This window comes from Paramacrobiotus metropolitanus, unplaced genomic scaffold (genome assembly GCF_019649055.1).
Source record: "Paramacrobiotus metropolitanus isolate TYO unplaced genomic scaffold, Prichtersi_v1.0 Parri_scaffold0000003, whole genome shotgun sequence".
Classification (NCBI taxonomy): Eukaryota; Metazoa; Tardigrada; class Eutardigrada; order Parachela; family Macrobiotidae; genus Paramacrobiotus; species Paramacrobiotus metropolitanus.
Genome location: NW_026570223.1, coordinates 305,621 through 320,314, shown reverse-complemented (window position 1 = coordinate 320,314; position 14,694 = coordinate 305,621). Strand labels below are relative to the sequence as shown.

General features: G+C 42.3%; 4 protein-coding genes and 1 non-coding gene across 7 annotated transcripts; 2 read left to right on the top strand and 3 right to left on the bottom strand.

The window, feature by feature from the left end:
- Nucleotides 1-144: 144 nt before the first annotated feature.
- On the top strand, nt 145-227 carry Trnay-gua (transfer RNA tyrosine (anticodon GUA)). The gene is given in 2 exon segments: nt 145-181; nt 192-227. It is a non-coding gene; the product is annotated as a tRNA-Tyr (tRNA).
- On the bottom strand, nt 228-1,790 carry LOC129597436 (uncharacterized). Its single transcript, XM_055494977.1, has 3 exons — nt 1,395-1,790; nt 771-1,091; nt 228-710 (listed from the first exon to the last, which is right to left on the bottom strand). The coding sequence occupies exons 1-3, from the start codon at nt 1,619-1,621 to the stop codon at nt 506-508; spliced, it is 753 nt and encodes a 250-aa protein (XP_055350952.1). The 5' UTR covers nt 1,622-1,790; the 3' UTR covers nt 228-505.
- A 1,034-nt stretch (nt 1,791-2,824) lies between these two features.
- Nucleotides 2,825-5,186, top strand: LOC129596710 (chymotrypsinogen B-like). The gene is made up of 6 exons (XM_055494060.1): nt 2,825-2,920; nt 3,017-3,088; nt 3,153-3,294; nt 4,361-4,781; nt 4,865-4,953; nt 5,055-5,186. The coding sequence occupies exons 1-5, from the start codon at nt 2,866-2,868 to the stop codon at nt 4,913-4,915; spliced, it is 741 nt and encodes a 246-aa protein (XP_055350035.1). The 5' UTR covers nt 2,825-2,865; the 3' UTR covers nt 4,916-4,953; nt 5,055-5,186.
- A 404-nt stretch (nt 5,187-5,590) lies between these two features.
- LOC129596813 (uncharacterized) lies at nt 5,591-7,462 on the bottom strand. The gene is made up of 3 exons (XM_055494190.1): nt 6,990-7,462; nt 6,116-6,442; nt 5,591-6,045 (listed from the first exon to the last, which is right to left on the bottom strand). Exons 1-3 carry the CDS (start codon nt 7,220-7,222, stop codon nt 5,829-5,831), a joined length of 777 nt encoding a protein of 258 aa, XP_055350165.1. The 5' UTR covers nt 7,223-7,462; the 3' UTR covers nt 5,591-5,828.
- A 918-nt stretch (nt 7,463-8,380) lies between these two features.
- LOC129594797 (dehydrogenase/reductase SDR family member 11-like) lies at nt 8,381-14,287 on the bottom strand. Of its 3 annotated transcripts, XM_055491626.1 has the most exons (4): nt 12,907-14,287; nt 12,628-12,831; nt 12,451-12,545; nt 8,381-9,202 (listed from the first exon to the last, which is right to left on the bottom strand). In XM_055491626.1, the coding sequence occupies exons 1-4, from the start codon at nt 13,036-13,038 to the stop codon at nt 9,178-9,180; spliced, it is 456 nt and encodes a 151-aa protein (XP_055347601.1). In that variant the 5' UTR covers nt 13,039-14,287; the 3' UTR covers nt 8,381-9,177. The 3 variants fall into 3 exon arrangements, with proteins under 3 accessions (XP_055347601.1, XP_055347582.1, XP_055347591.1); XM_055491607.1 differs by lacking the exons at nt 12,451-12,545; nt 12,628-12,831; nt 12,907-14,287 and adding an exon at nt 9,344-12,440 and having other exon boundaries at nt 8,381-9,205; XM_055491616.1 differs by lacking the exons at nt 12,451-12,545; nt 12,628-12,831; nt 12,907-14,287 and adding an exon at nt 9,344-12,440 and having other exon boundaries at nt 8,382-9,202.
- Between the last annotated feature and the right edge of the window lie 407 nt (nt 14,288-14,694).

Sequence of the window (14,694 nt, the reverse complement as noted above, 5' to 3'; positions counted from 1 at the left end):
ACAGATACATTTTCTACCGTTAACCGGTCCAGTTGCACTTTAATAGTTTAAAACTTGAAAGGTGTCGGATGCTGCTGATCCGTATCATTTTTGCCGGTCACAATTCACCTACTTCCGCTGAAGTGAAAAAGAAAATTTAACCAACCGATGATAGCTCAGTTGGCAGAGCGGGCGGCTGTAGTATATCAGATACCGCCAGGTCCTGAGTTCAATTCTCAGTCGTCGGAAAATTTTTTATTTTTTTTCCTTTTCTTTAGCGGAAAACATTGTTAGGCCATGCTGGGTATCGGTTCTCAATATTATCACGTTAAACTAACAATTGTAAGATAGTGTACAGCTAGCATCTACAAAGGTTGCAAAGAAAGTATATACCTACCACAGCACTATAGTAAGTATTAAATACGTACAGCAAAACTTCCGCATGTACAGATACATATTTTAGAATTATAGTAAAAACACATCTAGAAAAAGGTGGGAATTTTTGTAAAGAATATTCAAAGGTGCACTATGGCGCATCTGCCGCTAGGCGGCAATTGTTGGCTTTGGTCCTGATGCGCTGGGGCATTGTAGCGCAATCTTTAAGACGGTCGGCACACGTATACGCCTTATCAATCACACCAACTAATTCTCCAATCACTCGACGCGCATCCGCGGAACATACGCTATTTATCTGGCTCGCCACGGCGCATTGTTTGACCTTGTCAAACGTACTGTAAAAAAAATGAAATAAAGTTCAGTGTAGACTAGATCCGGCAAAACCGCGCACCTACCAGCACAGATGACCAAGCACATCGTTTTGCTGGAAGAACACCTGATGCTGCTGCAGTTCCATCATGGACGCATTATTACAGTGAAAGGGATCCTCAAACTCCTCATCGTCGCCGCAACTGGAACCGTTGTCTTTTTTTTCCAGTTCATTCAGGCATTCATAGGCTAGCTTCCCGTCGGCGTAAAGGCTGGAGCGGGCACAGAATTCCTTGCTAATTTGCAGGCTACCACTGAAGAATTGGTGGAAGTTGGAGCCGTTTCCGGCGGATGAGAAGCAGTTATTAATGTAGCCTTCCAAACACTGACCCGCCGTTGACGTCACCCTGTGTGTGCAATTATGAGAAATTGTTATCCCGTCTTACGGGAATTTTGCTGTATTAAAGACACGTGCTATAACTATGGAGACGAATATGATTCAAAACAAGGTTCACAGAACTTTTCTGAAATCTTAAAATGGATTTTAAATGAGAAATTCATTAAAAAGTTTGAGAAAATTTACCACAGAACCGAATTCAATAAAATAAAGCCTGACAATAAAAGTAACGTTTGGATCTGGACAAAAAAAATTTTGTTTGTACTTGTACAGAAAAATTTTACTATGAATGCAAAAAGAATATTGATCGTACTGGCAGATCATGGTGATGTCTTCCTGGGTAAACTGTGCTTCACTTCCGGTGCGGTTGCCCATGCGCTCCAGCATGGCCATTCCGATGGGGCTCATAAAGTGCGCCATGGGTGCCATCAAGCAGGCCAACATTGCAAAATCGTTACATGCCGGGTTGGGCGTGGTCTCTTCGGCACCTTGTGCGAATAACGCCGCTGACAGGATAACACACAGAACTGTGATTAGCATGGTCTCCGACTAGAGTAGTAAGGCACTTAATTAGCAAAATTTTAATTTATGTCCGCTAGAAGGGCGAGCGAAATACTTTATTTATTGTAAGCAAAATCCTTACAACAATCAGCAGTGCGGGATATAAATGACAGCTGCCATTAATTTTATTCTTTACGTACTGAGTCGAGCTTCGCAAAGCTTCGATTTGCCGGTCGTCTCACTCGATCGTCTGGCTGTAGAAATTTTGGCGCACCCTTGATGATCTGATAAATGATTATTTTGGCGTGTTTGCTGAGAATTAAGGGATATTTTACTGAGGAAACACACACAGTCAGTGTATTCTTCGTTAGCAGACTGTTGTGCAATACAATCAGATAGAAAGTGATATACACTCCTATAGTTTGCTATTATGTACTTACTATTTTAGCAAATTACTTACATTTTCTTACAAAAGCCAGAGTAGGCTGAATCGCAACGTCCATGCTTAATTTCCCAGTTTAAATAGAGTATTTATACGCAAAGTAATTGTAGTTGTAGGTCAATGGTAACTGAAGGTCCAAGAGGAACAATAGTGAACTGAATCAACGTGCACTTGACTAAACTATAACAAAAATTTATGTAATACCTGTGAACCGCAAATTTCCGGGCGCACAGAATTTTGTTTGCGCCCCAATATAATTTATGCATCAAAATAGCAAATAACAACTGCATACAAGATGTACAGATGTATTCCCACATCTGTACATCAATTTATTCCCACCTATCGCGTTCGTTGTGGTCGATACTGGAATACTAGTATGGTATTATGAAAACGTATGTTTCTGATGTAAACAATGAATTTTATCCACCGATAATTATGTAAACATAGCAATACAAAATGGCAATACTTGATGTTGGCTAGTAGGTTAGAAGAACTTTCACGCGATTCCTAATTACACATATGACATACGTAGGTGCTCTGTTACTCTTTATATGGTTAGGATCTGGCCTGCCAAAAGTAATGAGGAAGCAACTAAATTATCAACAGGAAGAACATTTCGGAAGTTAGCGTAATGTGTACACCGAATACTTGTACATGCGCTTGATCCTTGTCGGTATGTATGCCGAGCAAATGTTATACACATCCAGGTGCAAGTATTACTATGATGAAAAACCTTGTAGAAATATAAAAACTTCCAAATCAGTGTAAAGAGCAGCACGCATATTTCATTCGTAAAAAAATTGCAATCATCAACATTCGGGATTACGCTCGAAAATTCAAGATGGCATCGTGTGGATTTCTCCTCATGCTGTTGACCATTACCGGAATAGTATGTGGTAAGGAATTGTGTGTCGTTACTCTAGTTTTAACTTTAGCTCTATAATAAGATGCTTCTAATATTCTGATTTGTCAACCACTGCACTTACTCCTAGCGTTGTCTGAAGCGGCTATCACCTGCGGAATTCCTCAAATATCACCGCGATCGGATATGTCAAGAGTTAAAGGTCAGACACAGCCTTACTGCCGGGTTTAATGAAAAGAAAATACAAGCAATTTCTTTATCTTCAGGTGGCAATGATGCGGTGGCTGGCAGTTGGCCGTGGCAGGTTCGTCTCGGCGTCCGCCAGGCTAACGGCCAAGTGATGTGGAATTGCGGAGGCAGCATTTTAACCGAGAAATATGTCGTTACGGCTGCTCATTGTTTAGTCGGGTAAATATGTATTTTATGACTATATTTGAAGTATGGATCCTGGCCGAATACCCATAAAGAAAAACCGCTGCTCGGACTACAAACTGAATCTTTTTCCGTTGCTTTGAGAAGCGGTTGTATCCAAATCAAAGTTATACAACGTCAGATTTAAAATTGAGTCTTGTCAGGGTGGTTTCAAAAGTTCAGCAGTAGTCAGCGAAGTTACTCTCCCACCCGAAAACGTTGAAACTGCACTAGGAGAAGAATTAACAGGTGAAACAAATCTGAGCAATCTCAAATTTGATAACTCTTAATACATTTTGAGCAAGTATTTCACGTTATGTTCAAGCCAAATAATCGATGCAGTTGCTTGAAGTATTGTTTTCAAAACTGTTCTTTAAATGAAACTTCAAATTTGGGATAACGCACACAATATAAGGTAGAGATGCAAATGTTAAGTGAGGTAAGTGAGAACAAGTAAGTGCGGCATACTTTAAAATCAGTAGAAGTATTGTTACGATCATATTCCTTCCAGGTAGCTGAACACAAGTGCGGTCCGCATCTGAACACATGTAAAACTGGAAGGGTATCTGCTAATTTTTTTGTACAGAACAGCGGATTCAAAATTGGGATTGAGTCCGCGTAGAGGCAGACGTGAGCTCGCACAGTGCACAAACTGAATTGTAGTAGTGCTCCGTCAGGAGCACAGCGGATATGTAGTGTAAATGTGTCACTACTACCTGAAGTTTTAAAGTCAGCTGCAGCTTAGACATGAGCGTTTTGCTACTCACAACATGGTAATTAAGCGATCTGGAATCCCACGAGAGAAGTCTACATTCAAAGTACAATTTGCCTTTGCGATTTTTTTACAATATATATATATTGTACATACTACATAAAGTCAAAGATGGCCGCATAGAAATTCACAGTCAGTGTAATCACTAGTCTGGTAGTTAATGGACGAATTGAAAGTGGTGGATTTTTTCTTCTTAAATTAATATTTCTGGAGGACGGACACGTTTTATCTTACAAGCCACACAGAGTTTTTATTTCCCAAATATGTTCAACGTTAAATGCGCGATTGCAGTGGGATTAATGCCGAGTACATGATCCGTGCTGGGGATCACGACCAAACCCGCATCGAAGCGGCGCAAGTAGACCACGCCGTACTCCGCATTGGTCAGCACCCGAACTACGCCGGCCAATCGGGCAACTTCAGGAACGACATCGCCATTCTCCGGCTGGCCACCAACCTGACCTTCAAAGCCCAAATTAGTCCGGTGTGTCTGCCCATCAGCAAGAATGATATCCCGCACGGCACCACCTGCATGGTGACCGGCTGGGGCAAGTCGGGTCCCACGGGCACCAGCTACAAATCGGTACTGCAGCAGGGCCGTGTGCAAATTATCGGACGGCAGCAGTGCGCGGCGCAGTATTGGGGCAATATGGTCACGAGCAATGTGCAAGTGTGCGCCGGGACACCAGCCGGCACCGTCGATGCCTGCTCGGTATATCTTCGCTTATTTTGTTTTGTTAACGTTAACGTTGGACGCTGGTAATCATCCTGTTGCCATCCATTTGTAATTTTTAGGGCGACAGTGGCGGGCCACTGGTTTGCCAAGACCCGACTAGCCGACGCTGAATTCTCCATGGGGTTGTCAGCTTTGGACCTCTTACGGGGTAATTTCCGTTAAATTATTTAGAAATCCGTTGTAGTTTGTTATTTTATTAGGATACCGCTCTGTGTGTTGTTATTTACTTTTGGTATAATTGTATTTCAGCTGTGGAAATCCGACAAAGCCGGCAGTGTACACAAGGATCAGCGGACTGATGGACTGGATCAAGACCACAACCGGAAATACCGTTCTCCAATACTAATGCGTACCCTTTTAATAAAGCGGGCGAAACCATATGTCTTTCCGTTACAAGAAGAACTACAAAGGTTGCAGATGAGCTGCGTATCGCTTCTTTACATAGTTTGGGATGCTCGTACGTACCTACTATAACATAATTTAATGGTTCTGTGTTTGATCTCGTAAATAATTCGTAATTTGCCGCCCATAAATGTGCTGAAAAAATATTTGTGGCTTATTCAAGCACTTGGTGTGTAGATTCAGTTATTTCCGTCATTATCTCTCGCATAGTAAGAATAAATAAGAAACGAAGTCAAGCCATCGTTGCAGAGGCTAACGGCAATAATAATAAAACCATAATGCCGGTATCCTGTGAAAAATTGGTAAAAATTTACTCAGGCGCGTCTATGTTTTTCATATAATTAGCAGTTAGAACAGCAAACTGATCAACAGGATTCGCTGTGAACCTGCGGCTGCTTTATTACTGCTATACGAAAACATAACAGCGGCGTTCATTCGTTTCAGCACAACAGTATGTCAGGAGCCACAGCAGTTTTGTACAGTAAAGGAGACATTGTTTCTCACACAGGAGACCATGTGTTTCTCACACAGGAGACAGGAGACAATAATGGAGACAATGTTTCTCACAAGAAAAAATCTAAATACTGTAATATCTCCTTTGCACGACCCCACCTTCTATGGCTAGTGCGATTCACCAGGTAGCCGACAATTATTGCTTGGGGTCCTGATTCGCTGAGACATGATACTGCAGTACTTGACACGATCGGCACACATGTACCCTTTCTCCATTATCCCAAGCAGCTCCCCAGCCAACCTCCGCGCATCCACCGAACACATGCTGGCTTTGTCATCTGTCGTAGTGCCTTTCGCAGCGCACTGCTGTGCTTTATTAAACGAACTGCAAAAACCAATAATAACCACATCAACGGTGTGTTATCAAGCGCAGAAATGGATAACCACCCTTTTACCAGCACAGATGACCGAGGACATCGTTCTCCTGAAAGTACACCTGATGTTGTGGAAAATCCCATACTGACGCATTGTGGCACTGGAGGGGATTCTCTGCATTTGCATAATCATCACAACTGGATTCGTTCCCGTATCTAGCCATTACGTGCAGACATTTGGAGCCCTGATGTTCGTCGTTAAGCAGATTGGGGCGGGCGCATAGCTCAGCTAAAATCTTCCGTGATGCGCTCAAGAACTGGTGGAAGTTGGAACCGTTAACGTTTCCGGTGGGTGACAAGCAGGTTTTAATATGGTTTTCCAAACACGGACCGGCAAATGACGCCACGCTGCGGTAAGAATGTTATTACTCTTTAATTGTGCATACTCTTTCTTTTATTCTTCCCTGACAGAAAAGTTCGAAAATGAAACATCGAGTTTACGCAAAACCTTTTTGTAGCAGAACAACATATTAATCAATCGAAGTAAATTAAGGGAAGTGGCCCGGTACATGGTACCAAATTCGTGTACATGCACGAAAAATTTTACTGTCGCGCACTGATGCGCCCAAACACTTTTTTGTTTCGGTTTATGACATTCTGTAGCCAGAAGATTTGTATACAAATTTTCTAACAGCCATAACTCCCGAACCGGACGTTGCGCGTACAAACGGTTTTCACGCCGGTGTATACAAATCTTCTGGCTACAAAACGTCATAAACCGAAATGTGTCTGGGAGTGCGCGAAAGCGAAAGTTTTTGTGCATGTACACGAATTTGGTACCATGTACCAGTCCCCTTTTCTTAACTGGAAAACATTACGAAATAAAATAATTATATTCAATAATAATTGTTTTTATGTAAACAGTGTATTTAGTGCAAAGAACCCCAAGGCGTACCGACAAACTGCATTCATGTCCTGCTGGGTGAATTCACGGTATGGTAACGTATGGCCCCTAGCTCGCTCCAGTATAGCCGTCACGGCGGGGTTTCCAATGTCAGCCGCAGGTGCTCCCGTGAGGCAGGCGTCTAATGCAGAGGCACTGCATGTCTGATTATGCGCCGCTACCTTGCCGGTGTCTAGTATCAGGAAAACCGCGGAAAAGATGATGAACACCGCGGTAAGTGCCATTGACGCTGCTTTTCAAACTTTGTAAGTTGATCATATATTTTAAAGATGACTACAGATTTTAGTAGGATTTCTTCGGGAATTTAATGTGCTAATATTATAAACGATGCACCATACTTCATACAGCTGGTATGTTGTATACACCGCATAGTACAGACACTGTCGTGTGAACGTCAAGTTGCCCGCTGTTGCATAGCTGGAATTTGGCAGAACTACAAAATTATAACCGATCTGATAACGACGGCTTGCTGAGAATTAGGGAGCATTTTCACGGGGTAAACACTCAAAAAGTCAGCATATCATAATCTACCACGGTTATTCATTTTGTACCGTACAGTCAGCAATGTACAAAAGTTTTATACGAGTGTAATGCCACAGTTTTCGAGCAATCAAAAATTTGCTAAAGTGAAGACGCCATTGGATTGAAATTGCCGTACAGTCATTTTCCCCGTTTTCCTGATTGAACTCAAACATATAGAACTCAAACGTAAAAGTACATGAAATATGGATTCATTTGATGACGCAACGTGCAAAAGGAACATTAGCTTCATAAAATTTACAAGAATCCGCATTGAGAAATATGTAAGTATATTTATTTATTGGTGCGCCCTCCAAAAACCTAACTGATCTCGTCTATCAGAAAAGTGTACATACGTATTCGTTAGCGTTCACTAAAGGTCATATACTGTAGCACACGACGTGACAAACAGCAGAAAGTCGCAATTCCTGATGCGATTGAAATGGTTGTTATACAGTATGAAAAAATTACTTATTAAATCTGCGGTTGTTGAGTGGGCGAAATAATGAGAGTCTTGATGTTGACGTGCGACGGCGCTGACAGGATATATAGCACACTATCAGCAATATCCGCACACGTTAGTTTCTCGTATTCCGCGCTGAAGATAGCTACCAGATCGGGCTTGGTTGCCGCGTTGGCCAGAGCCCGCTCAAAAACTTCAGTGATAACCGCGCCGGGACTCAAATCCTACAGAAAAACACGAGCAGCGGGTAACGCGAGCCTTGTTTTCCGCATGAGCATTGACATTTCACAGTTTACGCATATTGTACCGTTATGCGGATGTTGTTTGCCGGCTTCATAGCGCGCACTTCCCGATGCAGTGATTCCGTCAGGGAAAAAAAACACAGCCTTTATTGCGACTTCCTTTCCCTATTACATAATTATAAAGTTAAGATTCGCAGGCACGCAGGCCCGTGGCGCTATTTAAATCATTTACGGTTGCGAAGATGTAACAAAATAAGTGTGTCAGGTAGACGATCGCGCTGGGGTCTATGCATAAAACCCAAAACCCACGTAAAAATAACTAACTCTTGAAAACTTTATTACTAAAGTTAATATTAAGGAAAGAAAAAATTTAATAAGGAATTGAAAAGTTTTCCTGTGGGAAAAAGGGAAAGCATAGACACTTACGCACGTAATCGCCTGTCATTGTACTCCTATAATTCGCAACCGTAATTCTATATTAATGCTATTATAGTTATATAATTAAAACAGTGCGCAATAAAGGTAAGGTGGGAGAACATCGCACCAGCCAATTATCGACATCAGAAGTGCAGTGGTACAATGTAAACAGGACAGCATCGTTTTCGACCGTGCTGAGGTCGACTGGACATGAAGGAAAGCATATCAATACGTAAACAGTTCGCTTGGGCCCGGTACTGCCCAGTTAACATTTGATTTATTCAGGAAAATTACGTAACTACAACTAAGGGCGATAGAGGCAAGCGATTCTGGCAGCTGTTTGGCTTTCACGTATTTTCCTCCAACGGCTACCGTGTTGGCGATGCGGTGCATGGCATTCACGGCTTTAGAGGGAATCATCCCTCTACTTCCGATGGCGAGGTGATGGTATTCAACTGTCCACCCTGCTACGTCCAGGTCTCTGCACAGGCGGGAGTAGCGCTCCTTCTTTCGCTTGTCGGCGTTGCTGAATCCCTGTTCAGACTCGAAGGGGACTGTAACCTCTGCTAAAATGATACGCTTCTCGGTACGGTTAATACATGTTAAATCAGGGTAAAGGGTGGTAGGGAGAATGTCGGCTGGGATGGTCGTAGAATGACGTTCGTAACTTTCGTTGTCCAAATCGCAACGAACCTCCCACTTACCATTCACAGCCGCACTGGTAAAACAGTTGAAAATAGCTTTAAGAATGCTGTTGTGTCGCCAGGTATAGCGTGCACCAGAGAGAGCGATAGGGCAACAATTAAGAATATGACAGAGAGTACCGCTTTCCCCACCACAGAGATCACACTTAGCTGAAATAGACATGCCCCACTTGCAAAGATTAGTGAAAGAAGGAGCAATGTCGAGAGCTGCCTTGACCATAAAAGAGACGGTCTTCTCTGGTAAGTTATATAGAACTGACTTCCAGAAAGTATCCACTGCCTGCGCTTCAGCTACCGCCTTCCACGCGCCCTGCTGAACTAGTGTACGTAACCTGTTATCGCGCCTCGTTGTCATTTCTGACCGGACTTTCGCACTCACTAACTTCCTAATTTTACCTTTTGATATACCGGCCTCTTTCCCAGCCTCTACAGTATTGTTAACAATGCCTATAATAGCTGTATCTGATAAACAGGATTTTTCCAAGGAATTGGATGCAATTACCGAAACAACAGTGTCAGTAGAACAAATGGCATCCGCGAGAAAGGCTGCATGAGCTTGCAAATAAATTCCTTTAACAGACTTCAGATCTAGGCCATCAGAGGAATAAAAATAGTCGCAGTTGGTAAAATCCCTCAAATCGATCCACTTTTTAATGTATTTATTGACTTTACTTTCCAATTGGTCGACAACGGACAGACTTAAGTCATGAACAGTAAGAAGAAACCGGACACAGGATGTCATATAATCTTTATAAATTTTAATTTTAAAAGTATTACGCAAATTAAGATTATCAATGCGCTGCAAAAAGTCATCAAAAATTTCACAAAGCTTACTGCCAGCAGATGTTGACTGGTGTTTTTCAAAAATCCAAGCTCCCAAAAACTTCATTGGTTCTTCTGAAATGTTTGTTATGCGTTGACCTTTAATTGAAAATTCCGATACAGTAGACACACCCTTTTTTAATGAAAAACTTCGGCATTTACTCGGCTGTAATCTCAAACCCAGTGAATTCATCCTGCTATCGACATCGTTCAACAGGCGCTGCATGGTTGATTTGTTTTTTACAATTAAAGTTAGGTCATCAGCAAAGCTAAGTGCGACTAGCTTTTTGTCCGGTAAACTATTAAAAGATATGCCATGTTTCTGGTTATTTTCAATAAATTCCAAAACAGGGTTGAAAATTAACAAAAATAGCGCGCAACTCATTGTATCGCCCTGGAACAGTCCTACGTTAAACGGGATCTCACTAGTAAAAGAATCATTATTTTGAATTTTAATAGAGAGCCCGGTATAATAGTTGTTAATATAATTAACGATTTCATTAGGGATGCCGTAGTGCTTCAACGCTGCCAGCATAACTTCTTTCCTTACCGAGCCGTATGCGTTGGCTACATCTAGCCAGGTAACATGCATCGCACGTTTTTTTGCGCGCTGCTGTTCGATCAGTTTCGTGAGTTTCAGCGAATGTTCACCACATCCGTTCATTTCTTCAATGAAGCCCTTCTGAACATCCGTATCGATTATACCGTTTTTTATGCAAAAAGTCATTAATCGCTTAGAAATAACAGAGTGGAAAATTTTGCCTACGCAGCTGGTTAATGTGATGGGGCGATAGTTTTCGACTGACTTTACATCACCCTTCTTATGTATAAGAATCGTCTTACCTGTCTGCCATGACCTACACGGCTTTCCCGATTTTAAAATTTTATTGAAAAGAAAAGCAAGGAATCTATGAATTATTGGGAAAGGTTTCAGAAAAGCATAGTTTAAGCCGTCCAGGCCAGATCCACACGAAAGTTTTTTTTCCTTTAGAATATACTCAATATCGGAAGGCTGAATATCGGACGAGTTAAAGTCCACAGTCACCGGTTTTTTGTTCAGTTTACTGAACCAAGAGCAGTCAAGGGGCGCTAACTCGGATGGATTGCAAACCTTTTTAAAATAGTCTTCGATATCACTGGTTTTAAGTGCGCTTTTCGAGGTGTTGTTACCGTGCTTAAGCTTACTGTTAATAAAACTGAACATATTACGGCGAAACCAGCTGTCGTTTTCTTTCCGCTCGGCTGATGATCGGAACTGCAAAACTTTTTCAGACAGAGATTTTTTAATTACTTTTAGTTGACTTAGGTTATTGGCATAATCGAAAGACAACTCACGGTTATTGGCCCTAAGGCGGCGCTTCTTCCGCTTGAGTTTATTAATTTCGCGAGTGACAGAAGATAGGTGAGACAGGAGTTCGGAAGGAACAGCATTACTTCGCTTTTTGTTAAAAAATTTCTGCTTAGAAGACGTACAGCGTAGAACACTTAAAGCATATTCGGCTAACCCCCAAGTAAATAATTCTGCAATGTCATGCGCAGCCCAAAGGTCATACTTGCATGCGTAGGATAACTGATTAGTGAAGTCACCAAGAAATGACTGATATCTTACCAGTGCGGAATGGGGGAGGTTATCCCACGCGGGAGGAAGAATTTTCTGACGGGAGGAGTTAGCGAGGATGACGGTGGAGAAATTAATTGATAGTTTACGGTAAACAATGTCATATAGAAACCGGGCTAGGTATGCTTCTTCATGTCCAGATTGGCAGCGTGTGAATCGGTACCAGTTCTGAACGTCCATGGTGACTGGGAGGACTGATGTCGATAATTACCAAGGGTGTTCAAATTTAAAGATGGAATACGGCAGTTTTCTTAATTGAGAACGCCAGTTAAATTCGAGAACCGCTATGCTATTACCAGGGGGCAACATGCATAGCAAAAGTCTCGACCGGCCAGCTCAAGCAGCGATCGAGAAGTGAGCAGTAACCATATGTTTCAGTAAGCAGTAACCAGTAACCAAGTGAGCAGTAACCAAGCAGTAACCATATGTTTCGTGCCCACGTAGAAATGGTAACCAGGGTAATCGACGTGACAATGGCCTCCAATACTATTTTACCAATGAAAATGTAAAACAGGCATACTGAAGTAAAATGTGTAACTGCACTTTGTAATAAAGTGAAAAATTCCAAGTCGCTACAAGCTTGAACCAAGTCAGTAATACGTAGACATTTTCAGATATGTGCTGAGAATCTAAAGTATAGTTTTTCTGACCATGCTGAACAGGTTACCTGTTGACGTTTATGATGTCACCTTCGGTAACGCCGTCTTTCTGCATGAGCTGGAGAGTCTCCCTGGCGCACACGCTAAGTCCCAGTACATTGACCTATCAAAAAAGCACAGCTTTTCTTCTAACTACCGATACATATTGTATACCGTGAATATATAAATAGAGCCTCTATGTTTACCTCAAGCATCTCACGCCATTTCTCCCTGCGCCCGGATATCAACGGATCCAGCTGCACCAGTCCGGCGTTGTTGATCAGAACATCGACATGTCCATACTTTGCTGCAATGTGCGCGAACATGGCCGTGATTTGATCAGGCTTGCTGACATCGCACTGTACCGCTTCCACATGACCGGGTCCGTTGTTATGGCTCTTCGCTAGTTCCTTTTTGTAGATCACACAAAATTAATAATTATGCCGAAGCACAGAAATACATATTAAAAGCTGTGATTTGCTTACATGGATTGTGGCAATGTTTCGAGCGCAGCCGATCACTTTCATGCCATGACGAGCCAGGGCATCGGCGATGGCGTAACCGATTCCAGCAGATGCACCCGTTACTAATGCAGTTTTGCCTTTCCAGCGTTCCATTGCACCAAAGTGATTTTTGATAACAGTTTTTTTTTAAAAATAAGTTTATAAATTTATGCCTCTGACCATTCAAGCATCACAGGGGTGTTAAAACGGTTTACAGTATCTTCGAGAATGAAAATTAAATATGTACGGTGCGCCTAATTTCTGTTAGCCCATAGTATAATATATGCGAACTATTAGCGCCCGCGGCAACTGAAGAGCAGTTGTTCGCCCAATAAAGCTGCTGAATTTTTACACAACCAGTTTCCCGTCAGAACTGCACAGCGGGAACACTTCTCAAACAGTGTCTATCGTGATGGTACCTCTTGTTGTTAACTATTTTGTACAATCAAGACCTTAATAGATTATCTTTATTCAGGCCGGTGATTTCCGCATTCACGTTGTACTTTTGCTGTAAGATACAAGGATCGCTCAATTAAAGCCGTAGAACACCATATTATACTAACGGCTCGACTTCCGGCTGTTGCTGTCACCTGCTTCACTGGGCATATAGAGTAGTTACAGAGTAATTATTATTACTCTATAGAGTTATTATACAAAATTGTGGCGCAAGCTATGATTCTAGACTTTTCGGTTTCTCATTTGCTCATTAAATTTTCTCGATGCGATTCAACCAATCAAATGGCATACCTATCGTCGACGTCGACGTAATAGTAATGCTATGTTTTACATGTTTATTTGCGAGATTCCACAAGAAGCATAGACCGTTTCAACCAGCACTGATACCATCATGATGATTCTGAGCGCAAAACTTTCTGGTTCCCCTTAGCTGGTTGTCTTGTTGTTTCATCCTTTGATAGGCGGTTTTGGGGTTGGCGGAAGGGGAGCCCGGGGAGGCCGTGTACAGGGTGGAACTGGGAACCATAATGGCATGCAGGTGAACGCATTGCGGGCTTGGGTTCCGTCAGAGTTCGCTTTCGTTGCGTTGAGAGTGTTGTTGACCGCTTCGTGGTCGAGCACCGGTGTATCCGCTGCCTTCGTAGTAGGCTGCGATGAATTTCCTGTATTATTCCCGAAAGGTACAGCTGGAAATGGAACAGCTGCTGTTGCCATCAGCAGAACCGAAATAACACACAGAGACACAAGTAACTTTCAACATGGCGCACAGGCTCTTTGGTAATGAGTAAACCGTAAATAGTGGGAAAGAGCAGCCTGGTGGCTGGTGTTGTTGTTTATATCGTTTGCTTAATGCAAAGAAATATATGCATGTCTAGGTGGTATGATCACTATAAGTAATACGAGGTACTAGTAATAACGTGCCGGTATAGATTCGTGTAACTCGCTCCTCATCGTGCAACGAAAATGCCTTCAAGTTATTCCGGGTTTTGTTGTCCACCAAGTCCACGCGTCGTCACAAGTCACACAACTGCATCTCTCTTGCGTATTTAATAATTCCGAATCGGAATTTTCTGCAAATCAAGTTTCTGTAGAAATTTAAACGAAACGATGGTGTTAACTGGTTTGTGACTTTCCGGTTAGTTTGCTTGTACATACTGTACCATATGTATGGTCACTATGCTCTGCGGATGTCTGTGCGCAAGCACACTGCATTGCATCAAAATCTTACTGTTACTGTAAGCAGAAAGCCAGCAATAACGCAGCAAGAAACCACACTTTTGGCACGGCGGCAAAGTGGCTTCGAGCTCCGATGTG

Excerpts from the sequence above, each read along its gene's own strand:
- LOC129596710 (XM_055494060.1), top strand. The coding sequence starts at position 2,866 with ATGGCATCGTGTGGATTTCTCCTCATGCTGTTGACCATTACCGGAATA. Across the intron at positions 2,921-3,016 it reads CATTACCGGAATAGTATGTG|CGTTGTCTGAAGCGGCTATC; the intron begins GTAAGGAATTGT and ends ACTTACTCCTAG. Across the intron at positions 4,782-4,864 it reads GCACCGTCGATGCCTGCTCG|GGCGACAGTGGCGGGCCACT; the intron begins GTATATCTTCGC and ends TGTAATTTTTAG.
- LOC129594797 (XM_055491607.1), bottom strand. The coding sequence starts at position 11,963 with ATGGACGTTCAGAACTGGTACCGATTCACACGCTGCCAATCTGGACAT. Across the intron at positions 9,206-9,343 it reads TACCAGTGCGGCTGTGAATG|CAGAGGTTACAGTCCCCTTC; the intron begins GTAAGTGGGAGG and ends GTATCATTTTAG.
- LOC129596813 (XM_055494190.1), bottom strand. The coding sequence starts at position 7,222 with ATGGCACTTACCGCGGTGTTCATCATCTTTTCCGCGGTTTTCCTGATA. Across the intron at positions 6,443-6,989 it reads GACATGAATGCAGTTTGTCG|CGTGGCGTCATTTGCCGGTC; the intron begins GTACGCCTTGGG and ends TTCTTACCGCAG. Across the intron at positions 6,046-6,115 it reads GTCCTCGGTCATCTGTGCTG|TTCGTTTAATAAAGCACAGC; the intron begins GTAAAAGGGTGG and ends TGGTTTTTGCAG.
- LOC129597436 (XM_055494977.1), bottom strand. The coding sequence starts at position 1,621 with ATGCTAATCACAGTTCTGTGTGTTATCCTGTCAGCGGCGTTATTCGCA. Across the intron at positions 1,092-1,394 it reads GACATCACCATGATCTGCCA|GGTGACGTCAACGGCGGGTC; the intron begins GTACGATCAATA and ends TTGCACACACAG. Across the intron at positions 711-770 it reads GTGCTTGGTCATCTGTGCTG|TACGTTTGACAAGGTCAAAC; the intron begins GTAGGTGCGCGG and ends TTTTTTTTACAG.